Source organism: Bos mutus, chromosome 25, assembly GCF_027580195.1.
Source record: "Bos mutus isolate GX-2022 chromosome 25, NWIPB_WYAK_1.1, whole genome shotgun sequence".
Lineage (NCBI taxonomy): Eukaryota > Metazoa > Chordata > Mammalia > Artiodactyla > Bovidae > Bos > Bos mutus.
The window spans coordinates 1,485,074-1,508,366 of record NC_091641.1 but is presented as its reverse complement, the minus strand read 5'-3'; the positions used below and the strand labels follow the sequence as shown (position 1 = coordinate 1,508,366).

Below are 23,293 nucleotides of genomic sequence, written 5' to 3'. Positions count from 1 at the left end.
CCTCAACTAAGGGTTTGCATGCTGCAACTGAAGAACCCACATGCCGTGGTGTAGCCAAATACAATTTTTTTTAATTAAAAAAAAATTAAACTGACAAACACGTTCTTTAAAAAAATAAAATTTACTAACTGTATGAAAAGAATAAGAACATTTATTACTTTTATTTTTTTTTTATAATATTTGTTTTTATTTATTTCTTTGACCATGTTAGGTCTTAGTTGCAGCATGTGGGATCTACTTCCCTGACCAGGGATCGAACCCCTGGCCCCCTGCTTTGGGAGCATGGAGCCTTAGCCACTGGACCACCAGGGAAATCCCCATTTATTACTTTTAAAAATGTGTAACATTACATCGGGTAACTTTACAGCAGCCAGAATCGCAGAAACCACTTGGAAAGGCCACCCTGAAGCTGATGTTGATCTGAGTCTTCTTTGTCTAATTTCTCACATGTATCACCTCTGCCGGAAACCTTCCTTCTTCTGGGCTCTCACAGCACCTGTCTTTTTTGAAGTGTTATTTTGATATTTATTTCTTTCTTTTTGGCTGTGCTGGGTCTTCATTGCTGCGCGGCCTTATCTCTTGTGGCGAGCGGGAGCTAGTCTCCAGTTGCTGTGCACAGGCTTCTCAGTGCGGTGCTTCTCTTGCTGCACAGCATGGGCTCTAGGCGCACAGGCTTCCGTGGTTACAGCAGGCAGGCTCAGAAGTTGTGGCGCGTGGGCTTAGTTGCCCAGGCATGTGGGATCTTCCTGCACCAGGGATGGAACCACGCCCCCTGCATTGCAAGGCAGATTCTTAACCACTGGACCACAGCGACGCCCCCCGCACCTGTCTTGAGGTACATTCTTGTTGCTGAAAATTTTTCTAAAGCAGGTGTTTTGGTCTGTTGGCCCTAGCAAAATAGTATAATTAGACTTCCCTTTGGTAACAGAAGGGCAGCAGCCATCGTGTTCATCTTCCTACCACAAATCCTCATTGTCCTTCGCTGGAAATGTAACTGCGGGAAGTGGGGGCCCCTGATCTGATAAGTCACCCCAGATCAGCTCTGGAGAGGCTTTTGGGGTTAAATCCTATGGTAGTGTGGAGGGGGCAAAAGGGAGTTCAGGGTGATCTCTTTGTTGAATTCACCATGATTCCAGGCCTAGACCTCCACTCTGCCAGATTGTCTGTTGGAATTTTTTGACCTCAGCACACCCAGTCACCCTGTTGAAACTCACACGAGACCTAGGGAGGATTTATTGATTCATCAGGGGGAAAGGTTCTTCATAGGGGTGGGACCCTTAGGGCCAGCCCAACAGGTGAGGCAAAGGTAATCAGGGAGGGAGAGAGAGGAAGAGTGGGTTCTTGGTGACTCTCAAAAAGTCAGGCTGAGGCCCTGACCCACTCCATGCAGGGACCACTTCTGCAGACTGCTCGTGCCCACCTGACTGAATATTTTGGGGCTCCCTGTATTCTCTGTAGTGTCCCAGCTGATCCTGCCCTATGGGTTCATACAGGGTACAAATTTATACATTTGATTATGTTCTGAATTGTATCCCTTGAGAAATTCATATGTCAAGGCGTAGCCCCCAAAGTGACTGTATTTGGAGACAGCACCTTTAAAGAAGCAATTAAAGCTGAATGGATACAAAAACAAGACCCCTACATATGTTGTCTACAAGAGACCCACCTCAAAACAGGGGACACATACAGACTGAAAGTGAAGGGCTGGAAAAAGATTTTCCATGCAAATTGGGACCAAAAGAAAGCAGGAGTCACAATACTCGTATCAGATAAATTAGACTTTAAAACAAAGGCTGTGAAAAGAGACAAAGAAGGTCACTACATAATGATCAAAGGATCAATCCAAGAAGAAGATATAACAATTATAAATATATATCCACCCAACATGGGAGCACCAGTATGTAAGACAAATCCTAACAAGTATGAAAGGAGAAATTAACAATAACACAATAATAGTGGGAGACTTTAATACCCCACTCACACTTATGGATAGATCAACTAAACAGAAAATTAACAGAAAAAAAAAAAAAAAAAAAAAAAAACATGTATCTATAAAGCTCACTAAAGCAAAGCACAGTAAAATGAGGTATGGCAATAAAAGGCGTTAAATTTATCAAATAAAAAAAAAAATAAAGTGCTGAAAAATTAAAGCTGTCAAAAAAAAAAAAAAAAAACAAAGTAGGGGCAGTATTCTTTAACAATGACAATATCATAAAAAACAAAGAAAGGCTGTAAAAGTGTTCCAGATTAAAAGAGACTTTATCAACATGACAATGAAATGCAATATCTGATCCTGGACTAGATCTTGTACTAGAAGGAAAAAGTGCTAAAAAGGACACTGAGGGTCAGTTAACAGTATTAGAATACAGACAGTAGATTTAATAAAAGTATTTTATCCATGTTAAATTACTGAAGCTGACAACTGTACTATTACAGTTATTAACCGAATATCCCTATTCTTAGGAAATTCAGAAATATGTACTGAAGTATGTGGGATACTTCATGGGAATAAAACCATGATATCTGCAGCAGGCCTTCCAAGAGTTTAGAAAAAAACTTTTTGGGTGGGAGCAGACAAATAATAAAGAAATGGGGTGAAATGATAAGAACAAGTGAAAAATCTGGGCAGAGGTTATATGGATATTATTTGTATTATTTTTGGAACTTTTCTTTAAGCTTGACATTAAAAATTAAAAATGTGCAAAAAAAAAAAAAAAAAAAGCACAGCAGAGACAAAAAAAAAAAATATCAGCATACACAAAAGTAGAGAGATAGTATAATGAACCCCCATATATCATTACCAAGTTTCAGTGATTGTAAACATTTTGTCCATCTTATTTCATGCACCCTCCTTGCCTAAATCTGGAAAATCTAAAAAAAAAAAAAAAAAAAAAAAAGAAGCAATTAAGGCTAAATGCGGTCATAAGGGTGGGGGCCTAATCCAATATGATTAGTATCCTTATAAGAAGAGGAACAAACACCAGAGATTGATCTCTTGAGAGAGCACACAGTGAGATGATGCCACCACAAGCCAAGAGAAGAGGCCTCAGAATGAAATCTACCTTGGTGGCACCTTGATCTTGAACTTCTCAGTTGCCAGAACTATGAGAAATAAAGTTCTGTTGGGTAAGCCACCCAGTCTGTGATGGTTTGTAGTGGCAGCTTAAGGAGACTAAGACAACATCCAATGGGCAATAGGAATACATTGGTAAAGAAAGACAAGAAGGGAGCTTTCCGTCTAGGAGGGAAAAACAGATGATAAATGAGTAAATAAGAAATTTCAGATTATAAGGAAAATTCCAGTATAATGAGAGATTGCGGGGGGGAGGGGGTGTGTGATGGTTTTCTTATTGGGCCTTTCGCCTCTCTGAGGAGATGACATTTGAGCTCATCAAGGATGACAAGCAGCCTGCTTTATGCCTTTGAGGGAAGAATATTTCAGGCAGAAGAATCAGCTGCCAAGGTCCTAAGTGGGCAGGGTGCACAGCAAGGCCATTGTGGCTGGAACATGAAGAATAAGGTTGGAAGGTGCACAGGGCCAGGGGCTGAGGATAAGCTGAAACGGTTACCCTTTGGAGGGTTTTAAGCAGAGGAGGGGTATAAGTTATTAATATATGATAGAGATGAAGTTGACACTGTCCCCAACTGCTAATTCAGGAGACAGACAAGAAAACAGGCAAAAATCATAGCAGCATGATGGGTACTTTTAAAGGAGAAGCTAAGGCCATGGGAAAGTGTAGGAATTCCGCCAATGTTATCACTGACCTAACTCTAGGTCTTTATCAAATGCAATTAAACTGAAACTTATCAAAGGATTTGTCTACAGCTGCTTCTTTCTTGATTTACGCCCCCTCCCCCCGGGGCAGAAATAATTGGCACTAAGTACAAATGCATCTATTTACAATCCCAGGCGCTTCAGCTGAGGCTTGTTCTTGAAAGGCAACATTAAACAAAAGCAAGAAGCATGTCTGTGAATAGGATATCTTACAGGAATTGCAAGCTCTATTTATTACCAGGTGTGAAATGTATCCGTCTGAGAAGGGAACACAAAGATTTTGGTGAGTTAATGATGATGGGGGGGAGGGCGTTGGGGGTCATGGGGAAGTACTGTCAAAAAAAGGAGATGGAGCCAGGTCATGGAGCAGGTGGAGGTCGGTCAGGTCATCACTTGGCGTTCTGTCCATCTAACATGCTAACCACAGGTTTCCAGGAATAGCTCATCATTCAACCACTCTCAAACATGGGAGTCCATAGGTGAGATCCGACAGTACATTTCTCTTCCAGGACCTTTAGGTCCAGCCCACGCCAGGGCGCCAGGGCATCAGGGCCTTCACTCCCTGTCATCATTGCTCTGGTCCAAGGTCTGCGTTCTAGCCTCAGGGTGATGGAGCTGCAGCAACTGACCAGGCCGGCCACCTCCAGGCAGAACACCTGGGCTGCCCTATGTTTCCAGGGTTTCCGTCCGTCCTCAGCCTTCGTCCTTCCCAAAGACCCTCCTTACCTCCTCCCCCTCCCCGGACTCAGAAGGACCCCCAGGACGCCGGCGAAGGAGAAAACCCCGCCCAGCCTGCTACGTTGGAGGTGGCCTCTTCCCGGGCCCGTCCGCCGCCTGCTAAGGGTGCCCCCACCGCCCTCGCTGCAGCGCCCCCGGCAAGCGTCCCTCCTCCCCAGCTTCCTGGCTCCGGAGAAGACATTCAGGACAGAAAGAGCCCAGAGACGCCGGTCACCTGCCTGCCCCTCCCTCCCGGGCCGGCAGCCCCGCCCCAGCGGACGCAGGCTTAAAAGCGCCGGGCCGAGCCCACCCGGGCGTGACGCCCCTCCCCGCTCCCGCCGCCCGCCCAGGCCGCACCCACTGGAGGGCGGTGCGCCCGGGCCTAGTCCTCGGGCGGCCGGCGCAGCGGCTTTAAGCGGGGGCGGGACTGCGCGCCGTGCAGCGCGACGGAGACTGGGACTCGGCCGGGGGCCTCTGCGGGCGGCCGGCCGCCGAGGTCGGGGTAAGTGCGGGGACCAGGGCGGGGCTGCGCCAGAGGGCAGCGGAACTGCCCCGGGAGGCGCGCGCGCGGCGGCGACGGCGGCGGCGGCGACGGCGGCTCCGGCGGGGCCCGGGCGTGAGGAGGCCTCTGCGGGCGCGGCGGCCCGCGGAGCGACGGAGAGAGGCTCCGAGCGCCCTTGGAGTCCTCCCGCACCCCCTACCCCCCAACGCCGGGGCTCAGGCCGGGCGGCGTGGCCGGCCGGGGAGCGGGGCGGGCAGAGCGCGGGACGGCGGAGGGCGAGCGGCGCGGGGATTGGCCCTCGGCGCCCGCCGTAGCCCGGCGCTGGGAGGCGGGCACCGGGCGTCCGGGGCCGGCGACCCACGGAGCGGAGCCGCGGGCCGTTTGAGGCCGGGGCGATAGGAGGGCGGGCTTGGGGGTCCCCGTGTCCTCCCTGCACCCCCGGGCCGGCCGGGCCGCTCTCGGCCTGCACGCAGGCGCCTGGCTCGCCCCAGCCGGGCGCACGGAGCGAAGGTAGCGGCGTCGACAGCGCCCCTTCTGGCCCGGCGGGGCGGGGCCGTTTGTCGCGAGCAGGCGCGGCGGCGGCGTCTCGGGGGGTCCCCCCCACACCCCGAAACACCCCCACTCCGACCCCCAGCCCCGAACGTGGGCGGGACGCGGCGGCGGGACCCAAGCCAGGCTCGGACGCTCGGCCTCCGGCTCTTGGAGCTGCTCTCCGACCCTCAAGGCGGAGATGGGAGGTCTTCCCCTCAGGGGCGCCCCCCAACTCTGGGCCCGGGCAGAGAGCGAGCCTGGCCCTTCGGGGTCCCGGGAAATGGGAGAGTTTGATGCTTTCGGTAAAAAAGGCGGGGGGGTGGGATTCGAGCCTTTTAAAAAGTTTAGGCACGCCTCCCCCCGTTCCCCGAAGTTTCTTGGGCAAGGGGAGGCCGTGACCCCGAGTCTCGGGTCCCCCCGGGGTTGGGGTTCGAGGTGGGGAGGGAAGCCCGAAGTCGGGTCTCGTCTAGCGCGGCCGGCGGGATTCCCTCCATTTGGTTCCGTTTAGTGCCTTCTCCTGCCTGGAGCCGGCGGGCCGGAAGGGCTCTCTCTTGGTCTCCGGGGGCGGGGGGGTGGTCCCCATCGCTTGAGGGGCGCAGAAGTGGGAGCTGCAGGGAAGCTTAAGCCCGGAGGCAGGGCCGTGGAAGGGCCTGCAGAGGAGTTCGGTGGTGTGTTTGTTGAAGGAAGAAAGAAAATCGAGTCCTGAAACTGCTCCTTCGTGCAGAGTGAAACGAGCCGGGTATTCACGCAGGGAGGATGGATAAACAGCTGGACCAGGTTCTCTTAGTAAGGGGTCTTAGTACAGGAACCAGGTCTCTTGTTTTTCCACCTGGAGTTGCAGTGCTTAAAGTGTGGTCATCCACACCTGTTTCCAACTCACTGAGATGGTTTTTGGAAGTACCTGTGCATTCATCCCAGGAGTGTTTCCTGAGTGCCTGATGTGTGCCCAGGTGGGAACAAAATTTACAGCTTCCCAGGGCTCGTCTCTGCCTGGTGCTTGGGAGTCACCTTTGGTACTGCTGATTTTAGTGCACAGTGAAGTTCGGTCACCCAGTGCAGAGAGGGTCCAACCACAGTCAGCCGGCCGCATCCAGCCTGGTGGCTACTCTTATACAGCACAAAAACTGAAAATGGTTTTTACAGTTTCTTTTTTTTTAATAGTTGGAGGGGCATCAAAAGAGGAATAATGTCTCATGGTACAATTAAAGTGAAATTCAAATTTCAGTGTCCATAAGTCAAGGTTTATGAGTTACAGCCATGCTCATTTATTTGTAAGTTGTCTGTGGCTGTTTTGTGGCTATAGCAGAACTCAAGAGTTGTGACAGAGCACAGAATCCAAAATATTTACTATCTGGCTCTTTCCAGAGGTTTTGCTGACCCCTTGCCCAGGAAAAGATGGACATACTCTAGGAAAGAAAAGGATCTGTGTATAAAAGTCGTGTTTAGAAATGAATAGAATGGACTTTTACTTTCCAAAAAAAGCAGAGGGAGTCATGTTGTTTTCTGAATTAATGGCAAAGTATTTAGATTAATACAGGCATTTAGGTAAGATTTTCCTGGAGACTGTGAATTTATGCCCTCAATAAGTTAGCTAATCATGTGCTTCTTTTTGTAGGCTGGGCGAACTCATGGACATGATACTTTTCTCTTGAGAAACAAACTAACTCAAAAGAAAAATGGCATTTGTTGCAACACAAGGGGCCACGGTGGTTGACCAAACCACTCTGATGAAAAAATATCTTCAGTTTGTGGCAGCTCTCACGGATGTAAACACACGTGAGTTGATCCTCTTTGTCATTAAGAAATGTGTTGATGTGACAGCTTCATCTCCGTTTAGGTGATGCCCACACTCAGAGAAGTAGTCACGTTAACTTTTATCCGAACTTCCCCTTTCTCTGCCTTGTGGAGAAGCAAAGTGATGAGCATTACTAGCTGGAGCTCCAAAGAGGCGCGCGCGTGCGTGTGTGTGTGTGTGTGTGTGTGTGTGTTTCCTTGTCTGTGCATGCACACGTGTGTCTGGGAGTACGAATGCGTGCGACTGGTTGTAGGGAACTAGTTATGTGCCTCCTTTTGGACCATGACAGTTAAACTGATAAGATCTGATTGCTTCTCTTAAATTATTAAATCCAGTAATTTTTAGGAACACCCTTAACATAATTTCAATTACCTGATCATTTGTTTTGTTATTTACAGCTGATGAAACAAAGTTAAAAATGATGCAGGAAGTTAGTGAAAACTTCGAGGTATGAGCTTTATATTTTTATACCTTTTCATTTTGAGATAAATACATGTGCTTTCCTACAGTTCCCTTGTTAAGTCTTTTCACTAGTCACCTAAAAGTTATATTCTTTGTTAATGTAATGTGTTGTATTTCAAAATTGAAATTTGAAAATCTGTACAGTATTGTCCATTGTCTTCACACTAGTGATAGTGAGTCCCAAACAGTGTTGAGGAATGTTGTTTTGTTTAGGTATTTGGCCTTGTTTTCACTTTTCAAATACCGTATACCTCTTCTGCTGCTGCTATGGCTGCTAAGTCGCTTCAGTCGTGTCCGACTCTGTGCAGCCCCATAGATGGCAGCCCACCAGGCTCCGCCGTCCCTGGGATTCTCCAGGCAAGAACACTGGAGTAGGTTGCCATTTCCTACTCCAGTGCGTGAAAGTGAAGTCTCTCAGTCATGTCTGACCCTCAGCTACCCCATGGACTGCAGCCCACCAGGCCCCTCCGTCCATGGGAGTTTCCAGGCAAGAGTACTGGAGTGGGGTGCTATTGCCTTCTCCGATACCTCTTCTAGGTGTATGCCTTCAGAATACACTCAGACTTCTGTTGTAGATTTGCTACATTAGGTAATGGACGGTATGTTACTGTGTGGAATGAGTGCTGGCTTTCAGTTTTGGCTCTCCTGTTTGTAACTTCTCTGAGACTCGGTTTTTGTCTTTTGGGTCTTACATTCTACAGTTTTATATTTTATATTCGTCGCTCAGATTCTATTCATTTTTCTTCAGTCTTTTCCCTCTTTGTTCTCTGATCTGTCCTCAGATTCAATGGCTGTTTTTCCGTCATCTCCAGTCTGCTGTGATGCTATTTTTAAATTTCAGTTTATTTGTATTTTTAAATTTTAATCACTGTACTTCCTATAATTTCCATTTGCTGCTTCTTTAAATGTCACTTCTCTGCAGAGATTCCTCATTTTCATTTATTGAGACCATCATATTTATTGTAGTAACTGCTTTGAAGTCTCTGCTAAATATAAAATCTGGGCTGTATTAAGGTTGATTTCTGTTGACTCGAGGTCACGTTGCCTTGCTTCCTTGCGTGTCTGGTAGGTTTGATTGTAAACCAGACGTTGTGAAGTGTAGGGACCCTGGGTTCTGTCACCTCCCTTGGAAGAGTTGATATTTGTACTGTAGTCAGCAGTGCAGGTGCTGGCCGATCTCAGTGAGCTTGTGGAGTTTTGGTTTTACGCTGTGCTCGAGGGTCTGTGGGAAGCCCAAGGGGTTTCTAAAGTCCCTCTGACTTGGTAGGCTTCAACCTCCGAGCCCCATCTCGGTGTGGCTCTCACTGATTTTAGACTCTGTTGGGTTGGGTAAACTAGACCTTCCTCGGGGGCGTGGTCCTTCGTCAGCCGAGTGTCTGAGGTGTCTCCAGGTGTTAAGGTCTTTGCACTGTGTCGAGGCCGGACCCCCAGTGTCCTCTAACGTTGCTAGACCTCTGACGTCTCTTCATTTCTCAGTCCTCAAGCCCGCACTCCCTGGCAAGCCTCAGGCAGTCTTACCTTCCCTCACCAGAAGTACAGCCCAGTGCTCTGTCCAGAACTCTGGGGAGACCATCCACACCCCCATTCTGTAGTTCCTTCTCCTCTGGGGCTTTGCCCTGCAGATTCCAGCCACTTTGGCTGCTGCAAACTCGCTGTTTGCTCTTCGGCTCAGCAGGACCATGGTGCTTACCCTGGGCTCCGGCCTCCTGAGCCCAGTCGGGAAATGGGACCCAGGCAGAGAGTCGAGGTGGGGCGCGGCTGGTGATCTTCTGGAGATCATGGCCTTGCTCCGCCTCTGTTCCAGCGCCCAAAACTGTTATCTATATTTTGTCCAACTTGATGGTTAGTCTGGTGCCAGTCAGTCTCATAGGCCAAAGAGAGAGTCACCTTCTTGTTTTTAATGTGGGGATGGGAAAACCTTTCTCACAGAGCTAATATGATTATTAAGAACAAAATGTTTCCTAGCCTCTGTCATTTGAATCACTAAACACGAGATGAATGTTAGTGGGATTGAATCTGATACCTTCCTATCTATAGTAACGGATGGTATTTTTCTTTGGTAGGGGAATTGTTTGGTTTTGTTCTGTGTTAAATAGATGTTTTAAGAACTTGTTGCCTCGTACTGAAGTGGGACAAAAAAAATCCTGAGATATTTAGAGGTTGAACGAAAGAGCTTTCTCTTCCAGTATTAGTGCCAACTGTTTAAAAACAGGTGGGAGTAGAACAGGAAAGGCTTGCATTCTGCATTCTCTGGACAGAACCACAGCTCTCGGAGGTTTGCCTGAGAGGCTGGGATCACGGCGCCGCCTGTGATGCTGCAGGAGTGGCAGGTGGGCCGGCCTGATGGGCGCAGGGGGCTCTTCCAGGGAAGTGTCTCATTCCTTCCTCTCCCGTTGGCGAGAGTCTGGCAGTTAGCAAGTCAGTTCCCACTTTGGTCTCAGATGCATCGATTAAATTAGCAGAATGAAAAGCACTTGGGGCTTTTCCAAATAATGCTTTTTGAAATCTATCTGATAGACATTTAGCTTAAATGAAATTCAGATGACTGAGTCCTTCAAAGAATGAAATACTTGGAATGACCATCAGAAAGTAATTCTAAATTACCACCACTCCTATCCCAGAACTAAATATTTAAGTGAAATGAAGACTTCGCAAGAGTTTGAGGAATCTTAGAAATTCTTTTCATTAACCACTTAGGGATAAGATTCCAAGCAAAGTAAGTATCATAGGGGCCGTCTCTCCTAACAGAAAATAGAGAAATGTTCAAGTTAGAAATCACGGGGGACATTCCTGTGGATCGAAAAGCTGTGGGCTGGGTTGAAATCCTGGCATAACTGAGCAACCTGTTGCATCTGTCCTGTGGGAGGAATTTGACACTCAAGATGCTTTGAAGGCTGTGGAATCTGGATGCTGTGGGCTGACGAGTAGATGACCTGGCTTTCTTGATAACCTCAATAATGTTCCAACTTGACTCTCACCTCTTTTCCTTGAATCCTTGAGTGGGGATGTTTCATAAAAGTTAGATGTTGGGGGTGAAAAGTGACAAGCACAGTTCTTGTCCCCCGTGGATTCGCAGACTGCTGGGGGAGGGGCTGCCAGCTCCTGGGGGTGCCCCCTTGCCCAGCGTGCTGCGGGCTCAGAGCCCCTGGAGTTGAACTTGGCCCTGGGAGACCAGCGCTCGGGTGTGTATTCCAGGAACAGCAGCTCGCTCTTTGTTCCTATGGCGAAACACAGTTTTCTGGGTTTTGCCTGTATTTCCTCCTCCTCAGATTCCTCAGGCAGCAGACAACCCTGGACCTGTGTCCTCTCCCATACCAGTATCTGCAGCGCCAGACATGTCTAGTTGCAGCCCATGGGCTTCTCAGACTCAGGATAGTAAAAGTTCAGTGCCTCCCTCTTGCACTACCACCCCTGCCGTGTGGAAACTTTAAAAAGTTCTCATCAGTTTGTGCCTTCGTGTGCGCTTTTCTTAGAACCTTTCCCACTTTGTCCCGTGGTTGACCCCTGCTGGCCTCTTAGGGTTTCTTAGCCGCATCCCTTCTTCAGAGGGTGTTCTCTGCCGCTGGTTCCAGATTCCAGTTAGTTAGGTTAGGTTCCCTTAGTTGCCAGCCCAGCGCTTTCCCCATCATAATTCCGTGTTATCAGATCGTTTCTTGATTACCTGTCTTCTCCACCACACTGCTGCCTCCCCCGACTCCAAGGACATGGACTCTGTCTACCTTCTTCCTCGTTTTATCCCCGTTGAGCATGTGATAGGAGCATGCGTTGAATGTGCAGGTGAGGCCTCCAAGGGGAAAAGGGAAGAGCACTTAGGTGTTAGATACTCGTGAGTGGAATCCACTTTCCAAAGCTTTGTGACTCTTGACAGTCAGCAAGCTCTGAGCTTTTTTTTTTTTTTGGTAAATCTATGAAATGGACAGAATACTTAAGAGAGTCATGGTGAGGATTGAGTGAGAAAGAGTAAAAGGCACAGGGCACAGTGTTCGTGAAGCAAGCACTGTAAATAATAACGAAGCCGTAAATAACAGCGGAGGGACATTGAGCATTTACCACAGGCAGTGTGGAAAGCTTTACGTGTACCAGCTCGTGTAGTCTGCACATGGTTATGTAAGGCAGGAGATAGTAGCCTCTTCGCAGGTGGGGCCACTGAGGCCCAGGAGGTCAGGTGCTTGTTCCAGGTTTATACTCGCCGAGTGGGGTCCGGGCCCTGCCCTGGTCGCTATCTGATTGCACGGTCTCTAGACCACAGTTTCATTTCCTAGTTTCCTTTTAACACCCGTGATGTTCATCTAACTCGTATCAACCTAACTGATAAGCTGGAGTTTTAGACTTTAGTGTGGTCAAGCTCCTCATCCTCCAGATGAAGAGATTCAGATCAAGTCTCCTTAGAGGGTGGCAAAGTCAGCCCCGACAGGCTCTGAAGTGAACGTTCTCCACAGCATCAGCTTTTCTAGGCTGAGCACTAAATGTTAGCATTTAGTTCTCTTGAAGTGGATTTCAGAAGCAGCAGTCAACTTATTTCAAACGATGTTATCATTAAAGCATCTGAAAGTTTTAAAAATTGCTAGCAGCTCTCCCAGAATGTCTCTTGAGATGATGGTGACATGTGAATTTACAGTGGAACTATCCGTACGTAGACCTTAACGGCGTTCTCTTTTCTTCCTGCGTGATTAGAATGTGACCTCCTCTCCTCAATATTCCACATTCCTGGAACACATCATCCCTCGGTTCCTTACGTTTCTTCAAGATGGAGAAGTTCAGTTTCTTCAGGAGAAACCAGCCCAGGTAAGCTGTTCAGGAGAAGAATGTCCTGCTGCAGGGGCCCCAGCCCTTGTGAATGAAAACAACTCAAACACCTAAGCTGCCCTTAGAAATGAGAGCAGTGTTGCCAGATAAGGGTCCCTTTGCCCAAGGCCATCGCCTCCTCAGGTAGCTGTCTTGGTTTTATTTCCTCGCGGCCATCTCTGACTGTTTAACCTCTCCACACGTGCTGGCCAGCGCGCATGCGTGGGCTGCGTGTTGTAAGTTCACCCGTGTGTACAAGTGGGGGGAGAATTTCACGACCCCCCGCATGCCTGGTGCCCAGCTCTAGCCTCACACTGTTTTCAGTTCCCGTAACTCTGCCCGGTTTTCTCTATACCCGCGCCTCCTCTTTGCACCTCCCATACACACTTTGACCTTGATCATTTTAAAACAGCCCCGTCGTCTTTTTTTTTTTCTATAAATGTTTCAGCTTGTATCTCTTGAAAAATTTTTAAAATTACCACAGCACCAGTAAAGTGAACTGCTGAATGAAACATTCTTGTGTGGTGACAGCTCAAGATGTCCCTCTGAGTTCTGAACTTGAACAGTTCTGTAGTTCTGTAGACAAAATCATGAAAGCCTGGCACAGCCTGCGATACGATCGGTGGTTCGGTCCGAGGTAACTGGAGAGCTCGTCCCAGGAGCTGGACTGAGATGATGCAGGGAGATGGCCAGTGAAGTTGCGTTGGTGTTCCGGTCTTTTTGTCTTAAATTCACACCCGCTGCCCTCGTGTCCTTCTCCTGGCAGCGGTGACGAGGTGTGAAAGAAAATTTGGCTTACTTGACTTGGTACACAGCTACGGAAATGCAGAAAATGCCAGTTTGTAGTACATGCCTTGGATTACGTTTAAATAATTTACGGGACTGTTTGTAAAATGGGCTCCATCTTGTAGCATGGTGGCTCCCAGTGCTGGGTGCAGGCGTGTGTGACGCTTGTGGGACGCAAAACACTATCTTGGAACTCTTGGAAGGGTTTCATATTTATACCTTTGTTTCTCTTCAACAGCAACTGCGGAAGCTTGTTCTTGAAATAATTCATAGAATACCAACCAACGAGCATCTTCGTCCTCATACAAAAAATGTCTTGTCTGTGATGTTTCGCTTTTTAGAGGTAACTTTTGAGAATTCTTTTTAGCCACTTTGAAAGCTTTTAATGATTTTCTTACAGTAAAATCCTGTCTGTAAGCAACCGGTTTCTCTTTCAGTAAAATTTAGTTTCACAAATAGAGATTTTCTTAACTGCCTGTTTTCTCCCACTTTGCCAGCCAGATTACTAAGAAAGATTATTAAGTGAAGATCTTCTTGGGGTCACAGGGGCTTGACTCGACACAGTGGGTGGGGGCTGGCGGGCTCTGAGCTCGGGGGCTGGCCCTGCACCTCTGTGCTTGTGTGTCAGGCGCAGTAGGCGCACGGTCGTCATGAAGGGTTGCTCAGGTTCTTGGGTTAATCCACGGGGTGCCTGCTAAGCTAGCTTCTGGAATCGTTTTCTTGCTGCCCTCAGTCTTGACGTGTTCAGCATTCCGTCGCGCTTCTGGGCCCCTTGGGAAGGTGAGCTCGGGAGGGCGTCACGCTGATCTCAGGTCTCGGCTGTGTCGTGTGTTAGCTCTGCCACACCAGCCTCGTTCCTCTTGCCCTGAGCCTTAGCTGCCTCTGCTAGGATGTGGACAACACCCCAACTCCCGTGATGAGTGTCGTGTTAGCACAGGGTCCAGTGCACGCGGGCGCTCAGCTATTACTCTTCTGGCAATCTTTGCAAGCAGTGAGACATGTCTGTTGTTAAGGCCTTGGTTTGTAGTGTGACTTGCTGGTTACTCCTCTGTTGACTCTGGCAGAACCTGCCGGTGGGGTACCTTCAGATGGTCCACCAGAGGCCACGAACACGTCCTGTCTGGGTCAGCTGTGTTCTGTGGGTTTATCAGTTTTCTGCAAATCACATTTAAGTGGGTTGATGGAGGGTGTATATGCAAAAAATGCTGAGGAAATACTCTTTAATCTTTTTAGTAAGATAAGATTTCAGTAATATAACTCTTCTAAATGCTTTTTTTTTTAAGACGGAAAATGAAGAAAATGTTCTTATTTGTCTAAGAATCATTATTGAACTACACAAACAGTTCAGGCCGCCCATCACCCAGGAAGTAAGTGTTTATTCTGATGGCATTTATGAAGTGTACTGACAGATTCCTTCTGCTGTGTGAATTTTTCACTCTGAGTTTCCTTTCTTCTTTTTCCCACCTTACGTGTCTGTCTGTTTTATAATTAATTCTACTGTGGATAACGTATCACATCCTGGTTGTTTCCCTTCACTTTATATGTATGTGTTTTCCCAATCATAAAGAATGTTTTGTAAAGTTGATTTGTAACGGGTATATAATAATCTTGTACAGTTTTGGATATTTAGGGCATTTCAAAGTTTTTATTTTATGACCGTAACCTAGTGTTTGTTTATAGTTTAAATTACTTTGTAGACTGAGTTTGTAGCAGTAGGACCCCCAGGTCACAGGTGTCACGTCCTGATGCCCCTGTGCTGGGTTGCCCCACTGGTGTGCAGAGGGCTTGCAGTGAGTCTCCCTGGCTCACTCCCTCCAGCTTGTGCTATTGCTACTTTTTGAAAGACAAGAAGTGGCATTTATTATCATTTCATTCCTTTGCTCTCCCTGAATTAGAAAACTTGTTTTCGGTTTATCAGTCTTTGTCTCTTTTTCTTTTTTTGATCTGTGTGTTCACATTCATCGCCTATTTGTGTCTTGAGTCTGGCATTTTTCTTGCCTATTTCATGAGATCTTATATTTGAAGACTTGATATTTTTCTTACTGTAAGCATTTTCTGAAAATGGTTACAGAAAATCTGTATTTGCATTACAAATATCTTTATATTGTCTTTTTTTTTTTTTAGATTCATCATTTTTTGGATTTTGTGAAACAGATTTACAAGGAGCTTCCAAAAGTAGTGGTATGCTTTTTTATATTATTTTGAATTTATCATTTATATTTATGCCTTCCTTATTCCAAAGGGTTGAAAGAATAATTGGAAGGGTGCTAATTTTACAATGAGGAATGTTTCGTTTAGTCAAAATCTAGGTTGATAAATTGTTGCCGTTCAGTTGCTAAGTCATGTCCAACGCTTGTGGCCCCATGGACTGCAGCATGCCTGGCTCCCCCGTCCTTCACCATCTCCCAGATAGCGATTGATAAATTAGCCACTTCAAAAAAAGAGTCCTTTTAGTTTCATTGTTTACTGCATTTTTACATAAAGCAGTATATTCTTAAAGAAGTTTTGCATTACAAAAAGGAAAACAAATTGTCCATAATTATCTTTTGACTTGTAAGCAACCATTGACATTGCTGTTTCGAGTTTCACTGTGTGCTTTGTAGAGATGGTTTGCACTCATAGTCTTGAAGCTTTTGGGGGAGTGGTGTATACTTGCGGCGCTTTTCTGTGTCACTAAAATTTTTCCGTATCTTGAAAGAACTGTTTCCGAGCAGGGCCACCCGTGTTAAAGTGTGTGGAGTAGAAGAGGGGCGCCCCTTGCTCCCCGTCCCCCGCCACTGCAAGGACTCGCTGTCACAGCAGGGAGCGTCCTCCAGGGCTCTCCCTTTGGCAGTCGTCGTTCTGAGCGACTGATAATTCTGCCGTATCCGTGTATTCTGACCTTCTCCCTGGTTCCCACCAATAATACTGTAGTATAAGATCATTGTGCATAAATGTGTTTGTTTCAGAGTTTCTACTGTGAAGGTGTTTTTTAACCTTGAATTTTTAAAAAATTAACAGATGGTAGAATTCACTTTTTGTTTTCTGAGGATTTTAATCTGCCGCTGCTGTTGTCGTTCAGTCACTAAGTCATGTCTGAGACTCTGCGACCCCGTGGACTGTAGCCCACCAGGCTCCTCTCCTCTACTATCTCTTGGAGTTTGCTCAAATTCATGTCCATTGAGTCGGTGATGCCAGTAGTGTATAAAACTTAGATTGCCTTCCAAGTTATCAGATTATCATTGTGTCAGCTACTGTTTTCATCAAAGGAGCTATTTTTCATACGAAGCTGTCTTTTTTTTAACATGAAGCCCAAATTCCACTGAGAACTAAGGATGCCAGTGAGGTCCTTCCTGGCTTTTTAAAATGTCTCCTGGACTATGCTTCTGTTATTTAGGAGACTGGGAAGTTATTTCAGTAGGGACCAGCTCCTGGTTTCTTATCGCTAGAGAGCTGCATCCTGCTTCATTGAGGTAGCAGTGTAACGTGGCACACCTTTCCTCTTCCGTCAGCCAGGAAACACTAGTAGAGAGGGCTGTGGGCAAGTCTGTTCTCTGTTGTCGGAGGTGGAGAATGTGCCGTGTTATCTTCATGGTCCTGAAGAAAGGGGCCTCCTAGTACTGTGGGGCTGATGTTGCATACGTGGGCAGGATATTGAGCGTCCCTGCCCCACGTCAGGCGTGTTTTATTAAGAGGAATGTTGTGTTTGACTTTAGGAAAAATGACTTCTCTGCTTTTTCTGTAGAACCGCTACTTTGAGAACCCTCAGGTGATCCCCGAGAACACCGTCCCTCCCCCAGAGATGGTCGGAATGATCACGACGATCGCTGTGAAGGTGAACCCCGAGCGTGAGGACAGTGAGACAAGAACAGTACGTGTCTCGGTTGTTCTGCTCCTAGCTTGGCTTTTATCCACATCTTCTCCCCCGGTGGAGGAAGCCCGAGGTCTTGACTTTTTAGACCCTAAGCTTTTTGGTTTTTCATAAAAATTAAACTCATGGAGGCATTTAAAATAAGCAAATAAATGTGTGTGCGCACAAGAGAGCCTCACTGATTGTGCTCTGCAGGTGTGCACGTGAACTGTCGCTCACTACTGATGCAGACATTCAGAATCATGGTGGAATGAGAGCAGCTAACCCTGCAGGGGGCCCCGGCCTGTTCTTAGCTTCAACAGTAGTGAAGTCCCTTTAAACTACGTATAAACCTGTAGTTCAGTGCCTGCCCGTGTGGGCTCCGGGGACAGAAGTTCTAGAATGTTACAGCTCCACTACTTGCATTTTCTCACTGTAGGAAAGTTCATGAACCATGAGTTTTGTGACGGTAACAGTGTTATTTTCTGCAGCTCATGTGTTAAATCTATAGCACTGGCCACATAGGGAACATGTATTGAATATGTACTATGATTGTGTTTTATGATTAAATCAAGACAATCATCTGTGTTTGTTCTACTGCGATGTTTTGCAGACTGTTTCAATATGAGCATAGGAAACTACATTTTAGTTTATAAGGAACAAAGCTGTCATTTCTTTGCTGTTCCTGAATTAGAAACTTTTTTCACTTCCCTTTTCCTATCCATTCATTTCCATTTGTGTTTTTGAGTCTGATATTTTCCTTACCTATTTGAGATTTTATGTATTGACGATTTTTTCTTATATTTATTGTATTTTTCTTGTTTATAAGTACCTTTGAATAAAACTAGGTACGCACGTTACTGTTTTTCTTTTGAAAGTGAAGTGAAAGTGAAAGTCACTCAGTCATGTCTTACTCTTCATGACCTCATGGCCTATACAGTCCATGGGATTCTCAAGGCCAGAATACTGGAGTGGGTAGCCTTTCCCTTCTCCAGGGGATCTTCCCAACCCAGGGATCGAACCCACGTCTCCCACATTGCAGGCAGGTTGTTTACCAGCTGAGCCACAGGGGAAGCCCAAGAAAACTGGCGTGGGTAGCCTGTCCCTTCTCCAGTAGATCTTCCCGACCCAGTAATTGAACTGGGGTTTCCTGCATTGCAGGCGGATTCTTTACCAACTGAACTACCGGGGAAGCCCATAACAGATTTAAAAAAATTTTTTTTTTAATTTCTCCAATGAGTTGAATCTCTTTTTGACACATTTTTCTTGAGGATTTTACTACAAGTGATGAAGTTGTAAAATATAAAACCCTTTACATCGAATGATAATTCTTGTACTTTGTTTTCAAAATATTTTGCTGCTTTCACCACAGATAATTACAGAGATGAGTCGGTGTTTTCCCTTCCCTGTATTTCGACCGGGTGGTGCTCAGTGGTGGGACACTGATGGGGGCTATACTAGGTGGCAAGGTGGTGACCACAGTCCTCTGTATTCCTGTCTTCCAGCATTCCATCATTCCCAGAGGATCGCTTTCTTTGAAAGTGTTGGCAGAATTGCCCATCATTGTTGTGTTAATGTATCAGGTATGTGTATTTTCAGTAGCTTCCGGGGTTTAAGGCTTCTCATTTTATGACACTTTACACACCTGCTCTTCTGTGGCAAATAGATGTATATGTTACATGTGTGCCGAGTAATGAATCTCACAGTGTCTTTGCTATGCCAAATTAGTTCGCTATAAGCAGAGTGAAAAAGCATGAGAATCTGATGTGTTTGCTTTTAGCTCTACAAACTGAATATCCACAATGTCGTTGCGGAGTTTGTGCCCCTGATCATGAATACCATTGCAATTCAGGTATCTGCACAAGCCAGGTGAGATTTCTCGCCAGTGACGTAGCCAACCTCCATAGCTCTTTAATCCAAGCAGCACTACACTTGTCGTCATTTGTGAAACAGGAAACTTAGATAAAATTTTGGTTTAACTTGTATGTATTTGTGGCTTTCTGAACTTACATTTTGATGATGATAGTAATGGTTTTTTTGATTCCTTGTTTTGGAAAGATAATGTGCCCCCTCTGTCCTTGGTGTCATGTAAATTTGAAACCATCGTTAGGGCTTCCTGTCCTGATTTCAGCTCTGAGATGCTCCGGGCCGCCTCGCCGTCAAGCCTGTTTTCTTGCTGCTCCTCTTAGCATGAGGGCTAGGAGGCCCTTTTACGCCATTACCCTTAATCACTGACTGGGCCAGACCCCCGAAGCCTCTCAGCAAAGCGTTTTCTCCGACTTCGTGGCGTTCCTCCTCAGACCCTTAGCACTTGTCTCCTTGACCTGTGGCCTGTCTGGCTCTTAGTCACTCGAGGGCAGGATCTAAGGGTGGATCCGCTCTGAGAAGCCCTGTGGCACAGGTCTTTCATTGTTCAAATAGGTGCCTTCCTTGGGGAGCAGGCAGGTCGGTCTCCCATTGACTGTTGGGGTTCAGGTTGTGGGTGCTGCCCAAGGGCCTGGCAAAACTGCCTGCTTTATGTCTTTAAGGCCTCTTTATGTTACTCAGAACTGCATAAAAGTGTGGGCATATTAACGGTTGCTGCTGTGTAGAAATCAACCTTTTGGGCTTGGTAATTACTGCAGGTGATACCATATCACCTAAAGAGCTGAGAGCTAATGTTGTCAATTTTATCACTTCTCACTTAGGCAACATAAACTTTACAACAAGGAGCTGTATGCTGATTTCATTGCTGCTCAAATTAAAACGTTGTCATTTTTAGCTTACATCATCAGAATTTACCAGGTAAGTTCACTGACCTCTGTTTTAAATCAGGTTTACTGAGATATAATTTACAAGGAGTAAAATTCACCTTTTGTGGCTGTACAGTTTGCTGAATCAACAGATACATACCTAACCACCAACCAGTACATCAAAATACAGAACATTTTCATCTTCCAAAAACTTCCTCTTACACGTAGCCAGTCTCGTCCTCCCGCCCCCTGTCCCTGGCAAACACTGGTTTGTCTTCTGTCCCCATAGTTTTTTGACTTTTGCAGAATGTCAAAGAGATGACATTTTTATATTAGTAAAAAAAATCTGAAGTAGATGCCCTTTGCTCTTTTGGTCAGCTTGAGTTATCGTGAATAACTTCCTGAGACTCTTCAGAAGGCAGACGTGACTTGAACTCATTCTGAGCTGATTAAAGGTGTCATTTGTGACTCACGTCGATGGGATGACTGAGTGAAGAATTTTGTTTTTTAACTTGGATGTTTATTTCTCCCTCCTTCCCTGTAACAGGGACATTGTTGAAAGTTGGAAAGACGCAGAAAATAAAAAGGGCCTCCATGATCCCATTGAACTCCTCCTGTGTCGCCGCCTCTCCCAGCAGGGTGGCAGCACGCAGACTGACCAGACAAGGCAAATGCTTGATTGTTAGGCTTGTTATTTCTGAGGGTCCTCTGAGCCAAATTTAGTCCTAACTGAAATTTTTTTTGTTTAAAAATTTATGAAACTTGGATTTTTCTCAACAGCCGCCCATCAGTGTAACTACGTTGCTTTCCTCTCCCTGGTGCAGGAGTTGGTGACTAAGTACTCTCAGCAGATGGTCAAAGGAATGTTACAGCTGCTTTCAAATTGTCCGGCAGAGACCGCGCACCTCCGGAAGGAGCTGCTGATCGCCGCCAAGCACATCCTCACCACGGAGCTGAGAAACCGTACGTCCGCCCGGCCTCTGCCTGCCTGCCTGCCTGCAAGCGAGCGAGGGCTGGGCCATCAGCCTGCCCAGGGTTTCTGGCTCCGTTGATCTTTCCCTGGTTTATTGCTGCTCTGGCTTTGTTTTCTCTTCTGGGTCTGTGTCTGCCTTCTTCCCTCCCCTCTTTCCCTCTCCGCCTCGTTCCTCTCTCTGACTGCCTCTCTGTTTCACCTGCCACCAGGGTTCTTGCTTTATCTCATCAACAATTTCACAATTAATGTGACAATCTCCTTAGCCCAGTTTACCGTCTGAGTAGCTCTCAGTGTGTCTCTGCCTTCTGACTGCCTATCTTTTGACACTGCAAATATCCATTTGCTTTTTCTGACTCAGAGCCAGCGAGCTTTAAAAGGTGAGAGGAAGACCGTGTTTTCTTTCTCCATGCTATGAAACGATGAACAGTTTACATGGAATGTCTTAAAATCTGTTTGCTGAAGTGACTAAGTCGCGTCTCGAGTGACTGACTGTCGGTTTTCCTGCCAACTGAGTAATAGCGACTTTGGAGGTGGGGTGGGAGCGGGGGGTTTGCCCTTGCTGAAGTGCTGACAGGTTAGAAATCTTTCTCATGTGTGTTTGGTCACGTCCGATCCAGCAGGCAGGGTGGATCTTTCCCTGGCACTCTTTTGGGGCTGTGAAGCTTGGTTTCAGTCTCGTTAACTCTACAAAGAACAACAGGTTTCCGAGACACTACTCTCCGAAGTTAAGTTAGATGTTAGACTGGTTGAATTCAGCTCTTAGAGGCTGCTGCTTTTTTTCCTTGCAAACAAGATTTCGAATATTTATTTTGAAGCCCATTGTTAGTTTACATAGAGAAGTATCCTTCTTTCTCCATGACGACCAACCTTAAGATCTTTAAGAAGGACAACTTCAGGGCAGTGGATAAGGGGGCATTTAGGGACTACCGCCCCCTTGGGTGGTTGGTTCCGGCTTTCAAGGACCCTGGACTGACCTAAGTGAAGCACTGGGGCAGGTTCCCCGCCAAGGACATGAGGCGCGTGGTTTATCTCTGACACTGATGTGTGTGAGGCGCGTGGCCGGCGTGGCCCAGCAAAGCCAGCATCTCAGACTGAAGCACCGTGCGTGCCCTCCTCCTCCTCGCTTTCCCAAATCTGGGTGGCTCGTTGGTGCAGAGCAGCTCCTGGGAAAGTACTGTTAAGGGACTTGCTGGCCACCTGGCTTGTTTGGTGATGGAGGCAATGGATGTTTGTGTTCCAGAGTTCATTCCTTGCATGGACAAGCTGTTTGACGAATCCATTCTGATTGGCTCAGGATACACTGCTCGGGAGACTCTCAGGTATGATGGTAAAGCCAGCGCTGCGGCCGGGGATCCGGCACTGTGTCAGGAGTGTCTCCATGAGCGTGGGCTATGGGCCTTTCCTCTCCTGTTGGATTGAGAATTGCAGGAAGTTTCAGAAACATCTTGGTTTGCCTTATGTGCCTTGGCTGAATCAGAGTCGCTGTCTTGATTCACACTGCAGGTAGAGCTATTTCACTAGTGTTAAGTGTTTTTGTTTTGTAGATAGGAAATGTGTCACATGACCTGTAAGTTCCCAGTTGACAGGCTGTTTGTATTTGAGCAGCAGAGCCCATTCAGGGCAGGGCCCAGCTGTAGGTGGTTCTGCTCAGGTTAACCAGGTGTGACGGTATAAACATGGAGGTGCATTTATGTGCATGAAGGTGACCATCTTTTTCAACTTAGAAAGTAAAGATTTAAGCACTAAGACAAGAGTGGACCCTTTTAATCCTATAGCTGGGAGGAGGTAACGGGGAATCCAAGACCGTGTGCAGTGTGCCCAGACCAGCCGTCCCGCCGCTGGGGTCCTTGGGGGCGGTGGAGGTGGAGGCCTGCAGATCTGGCCAGGAGACGCCGAGATGCGCTAGCGGAGGTCTCTGCCCTCAGGCCCCTCGCCTACAGCACGCTGGCAGACCTTGTGCACCACGTCCGCCAGCACCTGCCCCTCAGCGACCTCTCCCTCGCCGTCCAGCTGTTCGCCAAGAACATCGACGACGAGTCCCTGCCTAGCAGCATCCAGACCATGTCCTGCAAGCTCCTGCTAAACCTGGTGGACTGCATCCGCTCCAAAAGCGAGCAGGAGAGCGGCAACGGGCGGGACGTGCTGATGCGGATGCTGGAGGTGCGGTGCCCTGCACCCCCACCCAACACGCGCCTTCACCCCCGCCTGGCGCTGTGTGCTCACCTGAGCGCTTTACCAGCAGTTCTCAGGCCACCTGGTTGCCAAGCTGGGGCCTGGGTGTTTAAACTTCCCTGGGTGCAAGGCCCCGCTCCCTCATCAACTAGGCCAGGGTCCTGGGGCAAGATGCTGCACCCTCTCTGCTGGCCTGCTCGTCCCCTGCCCAGGACAGCCATGGGCCGCCTCCTA

At 47.3% G+C, this 23,293-nt stretch overlaps 1 protein-coding gene and 1 non-coding gene across 2 annotated transcripts in view; both read left to right on the top strand.

Moving 5' to 3' along the window:
• The first annotated feature begins 4,833 nt into the window (after positions 1–4,833).
• The window catches only part of TRRAP (transformation/transcription domain associated protein), a 90,637-nt gene continuing 72,177 nt past the window's right edge, over positions 4,834–23,293 (top strand). The window contains 14 exon segments of the mRNA XM_070362803.1: positions 4,834–4,994; positions 7,141–7,301; positions 7,719–7,768; positions 12,457–12,567; positions 13,592–13,696; positions 14,637–14,720; positions 15,478–15,534; positions 17,078–17,203; positions 18,688–18,765; positions 18,963–19,051; positions 19,870–19,966; positions 20,739–20,877; positions 22,128–22,206; positions 22,813–23,047. Of these exon segments, the coding sequence (XP_070218904.1) occupies positions 7,202–7,301; positions 7,719–7,768; positions 12,457–12,567; positions 13,592–13,696; positions 14,637–14,720; positions 15,478–15,534; positions 17,078–17,203; positions 18,688–18,765; positions 18,963–19,051; positions 19,870–19,966; positions 20,739–20,877; positions 22,128–22,206; positions 22,813–23,047 (1,350 nt within the window). The 5' untranslated portion in view covers positions 4,834–4,994; positions 7,141–7,201.
• On the top strand, positions 7,430–7,635 carry LOC138985682 (small nucleolar RNA ZL1). Its single transcript, XR_011462723.1, has one exon. It is a non-coding gene; the product is annotated as a small nucleolar RNA ZL1 (small nucleolar RNA).